Below are 7,265 nucleotides of genomic sequence, written 5' to 3'. Positions count from 1 at the left end.
AGCCAGTTAGATGTCTCTGAAGGTTCTAAAGCTTTTCTGCTTGAAATGACCATGTGAACAGATCCTATCTCTTCCTTCATGCTGGCCAGGGACAAGGGACAACTGCACAGAGTCAAGACCAGGTCGTATGGGCTCCCTGCAGAGAACCAAATGTGGGGCAGAAACAGAAGATGAATTATTTGTGTTGATGCTTCCTTTTTTTTTTTTTTTTTTCCCTTTAGGTAGTGTGAAAATTATAAAGGATAAGCCCAGAACTTCCTCACTGCTAGGTAATTGTGTCAGAATTTCTTACTTGTGGTTCTTTATTGAGCTCCCCCTGCTCCCCAGCTACTCACACTGAGAAGTGGGGAAAAGATTTTGTGGAAGGAAAATTTTGATCTTGATCAAAAATTTTGCTTCTTGATCCTAGCAGATTTGAATCATGACAGCAGAGAAATAGCTTGTGTCTGAACTTCCAGTCTTACCTACTCCCCCTCCATAGCATGTAGTTATTTAGTGAGTAGAGAGGTGGCCTGCTAATACTGCAATGGTCACAGTTTTATAAGAGAATGTCATGTCTTAGCAACAGAATGCAATCTTTATTATTTTATACATATTTCTACGGTCACATGTATTTAATGCAATGTTTATCTTAGTGTTTTATAGACTATAGCTTCTGAAACTAAGAAAATGAGTTGTAACTGGTATGGATGCTGAATGAATCAATGTTTGCTTCAATATGTCAAAATTCAAGCCCTATGATTCAGAGATAGATGTACAGAACTTGAGATTATAACTGTTCCAGTGAAGCCAACCTCTCTACCTCTCCTTTGTGTCAGAAACTATTAGGTACTTGGAAATGCTTCTACTACAAAGCCAGGGGTAATTTTAACTTCTGACTTTTCCAATATCCCGAGTCAGACTTTGGGATTTTACTCTAATATTTACAGAGGCACACTGCATAGAGACAGCCTGCCACAAAATCTCAGCTATTCCCAATCCTCCAAAAGAGATAAGGACTTCAGATTAGGCTCATTTTAATTAGGTTAATCACCTACCACATTTGGCATTTTCTTAAGCATAAAAAACACCATATGATTAATTTCATATTTTATATAGAATAATTGCAGAAATTATGTAAGCAGATTTCATTGCCTCCATATTCCAAGGTGCTTGAAAAGCCATTCTTTAAAATTCACAGACTACAAGGAGATTCAGGTTGCATTTTATGTCATACCAGCTCCCATCAGTGGACATCTGGACACATTTTTCTGTCCCTTTGCCATTGGGCTCATAACGGTGCCACATGGTGTAATTCACAGACATGCCATTTAGATACTTAAATTGACCTGGAGCCTCACTCTCTTTAATGCCCAAGTAAGCATATTGGTTATACTGCTGCACAATAGCTAAAATTGCTTTGTTCTCCTCTTCGTTCATGGGAGTTGGGAGAGTTCCTCCAGCCTCTTCACAGAGCCCCAGTGCAGACCCAACATCAGCTCGCTTCCCATTGCTGGCAAATAGTTTCTCTCCTACTTTTCTCATTTTCCCACTGAAAACAAGCACTAAAAATTAAAATAAAGTAGTTAGCTTTTTTTTTTTTCTTTTTTAATTTCCTATGGCACAGTGATGAGAAATCACAGAAATTAATAGAGGAAGAGAAACTTAACTTGTAAGAGAAGAAAAGGAGAGAATAGCAGGCAATACTGAGACTAAAGATTGAAGAGGTAAAAAGACCTTCAAAAACATTATTGATTTACTAATTGTTCATTAAATGTAGTGTTATGCTGCTTGTGACCATCTGTCATTGTCTCTCCAGGACAAGGCTGCCCCATTAGCATTTGCTACAGACATTATCAGTCATATTATATTATGAGTGCTCTGTAAAGGGGATCAATTTGCTTCAAGTTTGAGCCATGAAACAGCTAAATGTTAATTTTTGTGAATTCCTTCTCAGCACAAAGCAATTCATGACCTTTAACAATCTGATTGCTGATAGGAGCAGCACGATACAAGGCTGGGGAATTCCCATGAATCTGTGTGGAAAGTGCAACATCAATTGGATTTTTTTTGCTTTTTAATGAAGTCAAGGTTGAATTAATGAGCATTAGTGTTCCTGAGAGAAATCTGCTTCTCCAGAGAACTGGATGAGAAAATGCAGTTTCAGGATGTAATACTATTTTTCAAGTGTGATTTCTTTCCTGCAAGTCAGGAGTCTGTAGTTAATTTTGCCTGTTGTACTTAAAACTGATTGTGATCTTAAAGTAAAAATAGGAAAAATTACCATGTTCAAGTTTGTGAAGTCGGTCTTCCAGACTGACTAAAACCTTGGGAGGTTCAGTGTCCTGAATAGCAGACTGACCTACATAGATAAAAATAAAATTAAAAGTTATACAGCCCACCAAAACAAGGCTCTGCAGTTCCTTGGATAAAATTAATAATTTTCCAAAACTAATCAGCACACAATGTATTTTTTTTTTAACACCATTGTGTAAAAAAATATTTTCCCAGATTTTTTTCACACTACCCTATATTAAAGCAAGTAAAAAATCCAACCCTCTGAAATGCTGATAATTCCCCTCTGCACAGAATAAAAATCTTCTAGGTTGAAGCCTTATGTTTGTGAAGTCTCTGCAAATGAAAGTGGCTTTGCCAAAGAGAATTTTTTTCATTGTAAAAACTGCTGTGAACATGCACAATGGAGACTTTGGGGAGGGAAGAGTTCCTATGACACCAAACCATTTCCTTTTTAATCTGCAGGAGGGTTGGTTTGTGCTTTAACAGTGAGATCTTCTAATGAAAAAACAAACACTGGCAGAGGAAGATTTCTGCCTATATTGTGTGAAATACAGCCCATGCAGCCCTGCTTGATAAAGATGGGATTCACTGTAAGGTTAGGTACTTTTTTTCATACAGATTTCCATGGGTAGCAAAGATCCTACATCCAAACTAAAGTTACTAGCATGCTCCCATCCCTATCTTCACATTTTTCACAGTTAAAACAATTGGCAATAGAGAAGCACAAAATATTGCTGCATTTCTGTCTCTCTGAGCTGCAATGTTGCAAATCTGACTGCATTTCACAGTTAGTAAAAACCCAACATATTTGACTTAATGAAGAGAGTCCAACTGATGGACAGAACATTACAAGCATCAGGTTTTTTCACACCCTGCTCCAGTATCTTCTTTTCTTCCTTTTTTCCCTTTTCAACTCCTGGCACAGGATGATCTCTTCTAAAAGGTTTTAGGAAACCTGGAAAAGAGAAGCAAATTTTTCTCTCCAATTGACTGAGAACTGCAAGCAGGAATAGCTGAACCTCAGACTGAAATGCATTACACAATAATTTTGATCATGCTTTAGCCTTGCTAATGGACCTGGAGAGTGCATTTTGACATAGAAAGAAAATTACCCAGTGTGATGTGTTCCTCAGACTACTTGTCTACATACCATCTTTGAATACTGGAGAAATTTTCAATTACACTTGTAATTACTGGAAAAAAGGTTTTTATTTATTTAAAAAAAGGAAAAGCTTCTGCTGTGAGAGAAGCAATTCCTTCGGAAACTCAATAGAAAAGCACTGCAAATATATATATATATGTGTATATGTATAATTATAAATGTTAAAGTATTGATAATTTGTTTATTTCCCCTCTTCTCCAGAAGAGAGAGGAGGCCTATCTTTAGAAAACCAAATTAAACTGAGCATTTCCTCCATTCAGTTTTTCCTTTTCTGCTTAACAAAGCTGCTTCCTTGAGGGTATATGTCCTTCTGTGTTAACTATTTTTATTCATGCAGTCTTCATGACAAGAATTTGTTCAAAAAATGAAAATTTACTTACTTGGTAGACCTAAATGTCCTTTCAGACCAGCAGCCATTCCAAAACTACCAGACAGGTCAAAACTGCCTGGCTGCAGCCCATGGCAAGTCACCAGCAAAGCAGCTACTGCTGTGAGGATGTAGGGTGAGTAAAACAACATATTTGCTCAGGCCAGCTGTAAGAAAACCCACGTGTTTGTCAGGCAAGGATTCTGTTAGAACTTGAAGACACTGCCTCATATAACTGAACACTTTATTTCCCCCCCCCTTCGTCCCTTCTTGAAATTTATGTTCTTTCTCTGTTTAAGTAAAGTCTCTAGTTAAGGTATAAGAGAGATTTCCCAGATTTATTTTGCTACCATTGCATAGCTGTTTCTAAGCTGGCACAGACTGGTATTCTCATTACAGCTACACATTTGAGGGTAGTGAAGACAAATCATCCTTTTGGCTATTGCTGACTCTTTGTTGGATTAATCCTTGAGAAATGATGGGCTCAGATAGAACTGATCACTCCAAGGCCAGAGGTTGTCTCTAAGGGCTGTAATCACTCAATGAAACAAGCACATGCTACCAACCTGAAAGACACAATCTGTGGTGGTTGTGATACCTGGGACTTCACCTTCCTTTGACACGAGTTAGGATCAGGTGCTACACTCTCCTAAAAACTTGAATCCTTAAAAAAAAATTCAAAATTAAGAGGATCATTTTAATAGAGACATAGTGTGTTCTGAAGCCAGCTCCACTTAAAGCTTAGGGTGAAATCTTGGTTGGCTTGAATGCTGCAAGATTATTAACACTTGGGTTCTTCAGATAAAACATAGAATTTGTTTCAAAGCAGATATGCCAAGCAGAACCAAAATACCAGGTTTTTTAATCACTTTTTGTCAAATGGATACACTAAAACTAGACTGAGCTTTTAAAAGAGGGATTGTTTTACATCTTCCAGACTGACTCTATCATAGAAAGCTTTTGATATTATTCTATAGCTACATCAATAGTAATTATTTTTAAGGGAAATTTCACTTGTTTTACTTCAGTAATTAATTCAGTGGGACATGCCCTTAAACATAAGAATATTCTTTGATGTCTTAAACTTCATTATTCACTGCAGACAGTGTCTGAGTACCAGCAGTGCTGATTTCTCATGGTCAAGAACTTCCACCTTAACAAGTGGGAATTTCAAATCCACCTGAGCTGTATTAAAAGTGCTGTTGAGTTTTATGTGTTGAATCTGAAGTGTCTCAAGTTGTTTATCCTTTGCTATAGTGAAGTCTAGCAGACACCTCTATCATTATTATTATTAAAGTCTCTAGCAGAAACCTGGCTCAGGTGGCTAGGAATACTTACAGCCCTGAGATAAGGAAATGCAATTACAAAGATACTCCTCATCTGGTGCTGATCATTCAGGGAATTACATTTGAATGGATGACTGCATCCAGTTTATAATTGGATTAGGATGCAGAGTCAGAGTCCTGATCTGTTATAGAGCAAAATGGAAAAAATGGCTCTTCAGTTTTAATCCAGTTTTAATGACCTACATCAGTCCTTACAATCTGGTGTCCTTCAGGCATCTCCTCATCTAGTATAATTGCTAATATCAGCACATTAAAAAAAACCCAAACACCCTAATAAAGAAAAATGTAATTTAAAAATGTAAATATAACAATGGAAATGGAAAGAAACAGATTTGCCATCTAGCTGAAGTTACTTGTGATTCTTTAAAAGGAAACACAACTTACCCTTCTGCTGGCAAGTGGAATGAAGGAGCAGTTCACACAAGTCCTCTTTATACAGTGTCACGTTTGCTAAGTGACACCACTGAAGTGGGGACTGGATATTGAGGGCAGGAATAAGCCTTATTGGTTTGCTTCCATGTTTGTCATGCAAATATTGGGAGCAATTGTAAGTTTTTTTCTTTTATAAGAATAGGAAGCCAAACCTGCAGAAAAAAACAATGATATAGAACTAACAGATAAATCCAGACTTGAAGACATAGAAAAAAAAATTAAAGAAAGTGTTGGTGATTTTAAGTGCTATGGTAACATTTTTTCTTGTTATAAAAAAAAAAAAAAAAGACAGTGGGTTTTGTACTCTTCTTACCTATGGAAGCAGATTAACTTCCAAGTGGAAGAATTTTCAATTCTGAAACTCAGAATTCTAAACTTCAGTTCTCATCTCATTTACTTGCCTTGTCTTAATACCATTTTCCACCTATGTGTACACTCAGTGTTTCTGTGAGCACCTGGTCTGTTCTGCATGCTGGTCCTCAGTCAGAGATGGATCCTGGAAAAATCTCTATATATGCACAAAATCTTCTACTGGACAATGTTGTCAAGTAAGAAAGAAAGCAGAGGCTTTGGCCCTCCAGTTTCCCAGCAGTAAAAATTGGCATCTCATGAGTAACTTCTGTCTGGTTCTGTTACCTTCTCCTGTAAACTGGGGTTTGTTTTATGAACCTCATCAAGCCAACAAAAATACCTCTGCCTCATAGCTTTTCTCTGTTTTTCCAGTTCTTTTCATTTGCATTTTACTAAAAGTACTGAAATATTATTAGGATCCCTAGTTTCATTCACAGCTGCAAACTGAAATCTTCAGCTTGCTTTTTCAGCAACCAGAGAGAGATCTAATATCAACTGGCTGATCAGCCAAGAGAAAATACTAGAGGAGGAGATATGTTTAGGATCCCCCTTAGAAGTAACCTAATCACTTAAATCCACTTCCATTCACAACTGGGAGCCTCATCCTGCAGTTAAAAGTGTTCTGTATGGTTTGTCCTCCCTCAGGGAAAAGAACCAAAGCAAAGCAAAACTGAGGAAATAATAGCAGCATCCTTTTTAGCAAACAATCAGCCAACTCATAAATATACATTATAAATAATTTTAACTTTGAATCCTCTACCTGATCTGTAGCAGAGCTTTGAATTCAGGTGAGTCATTTTACAAAACCTCTGAAACTACTTTTTTTCTGTAGTACAAATGAAGTAGATGAAAAGAACTGCTGTTAAGTGTCCAAGGTGTAGATCAGATAGTACCCAGCAGGTAAAATACCTTGTTCCTGAATCCTGCTGTGGTTTGGGAACAGCACAAGTACCAGGGAACACAGCACAGCCAAGAACTGGGAAATTCCATTTCTGAATGGCAGCAGACCTCTGGTGAACCTTCAGCTCCAATAAATATCTGCAGCTGCAAGATAAGATGGAGCTTAATGCATCCACATTTTGGGAAGTAATATTTTACCTGATTAGATGCTGATTAGTTCCTAGGAATCTAACTTACCAGAACACAATCTCCTACAGATCCAGTCTCTAGGCAACTGTGTAATGGTTAATAATGTTCTGTGGTGTCACTGCCCATATCCACCTTCCCAAGGCATTTAAATGTAACTTTAATATGTGAAAAGCATGATAAATCTTTGCAGATTTGTACTATTTCCTTCACCTAGAACAGTTTATGCTTAAAATTAAATAAG

The 7,265-nt window shown here is 37.2% G+C and overlaps 1 protein-coding gene across 3 annotated transcripts; it reads right to left on the bottom strand.

The window, feature by feature from the left end:
• Positions 1 to 227: 227 nt before the first annotated feature.
• LOC103531456 (pulmonary surfactant-associated protein A) lies at positions 228 to 6,926 on the bottom strand. Of its 3 annotated transcripts, none has more exons than XM_030453251.1 (6): positions 6,845 to 6,926; positions 4,373 to 4,470; positions 3,820 to 3,973; positions 3,128 to 3,232; positions 2,264 to 2,341; positions 228 to 1,544 (listed from the first exon to the last, which is right to left on the bottom strand). In XM_030453251.1, the coding sequence occupies exons 3-6, from the start codon at positions 3,956 to 3,958 to the stop codon at positions 1,168 to 1,170; spliced, it is 699 nt and encodes a 232-aa protein (XP_030309111.1). In that variant the 5' UTR covers positions 3,959 to 3,973; positions 4,373 to 4,470; positions 6,845 to 6,926; the 3' UTR covers positions 228 to 1,167. The 3 variants fall into 3 exon arrangements, with proteins under 3 accessions (XP_030309111.1, XP_030309110.1, XP_030309113.1); XM_030453250.1 differs by lacking the exon at positions 6,845 to 6,926 and adding an exon at positions 5,537 to 5,720; XM_030453253.1 differs by lacking the exon at positions 6,845 to 6,926 and adding an exon at positions 5,537 to 5,720 and having other exon boundaries at positions 3,149 to 3,232.
• Between the last annotated feature and the right edge of the window lie 339 nt (positions 6,927 to 7,265).

This window comes from Calypte anna, chromosome 6, assembly GCF_003957555.1.
Source record: "Calypte anna isolate BGI_N300 chromosome 6, bCalAnn1_v1.p, whole genome shotgun sequence".
Classification (NCBI taxonomy): Eukaryota; Metazoa; Chordata; class Aves; order Apodiformes; family Trochilidae; genus Calypte; species Calypte anna.
Note: the sequence above shows the minus strand (reverse complement) of the source record. Positions and strands in the feature narration are given on the sequence as shown.

Excerpts from the sequence above, each read along its gene's own strand:
- LOC103531456 (XM_030453251.1), bottom strand. The coding sequence starts at position 3,958 with ATGTTGTTTTACTCACCCTACATCCTCACAGCAGTAGCTGCTTTGCTG. Across the intron at positions 3,233-3,819 it reads AGGACATTTAGGTCTACCAA|GTTTCCTAAAACCTTTTAGA; the intron begins GTAAGTAAATTT and ends TCTCTTTTCCAG. Across the intron at positions 2,342-3,127 it reads TGTGAAAAAACCTGATGCTT|GTCAGTCTGCTATTCAGGAC; the intron begins GTAATGTTCTGT and ends TTATCTATGTAG.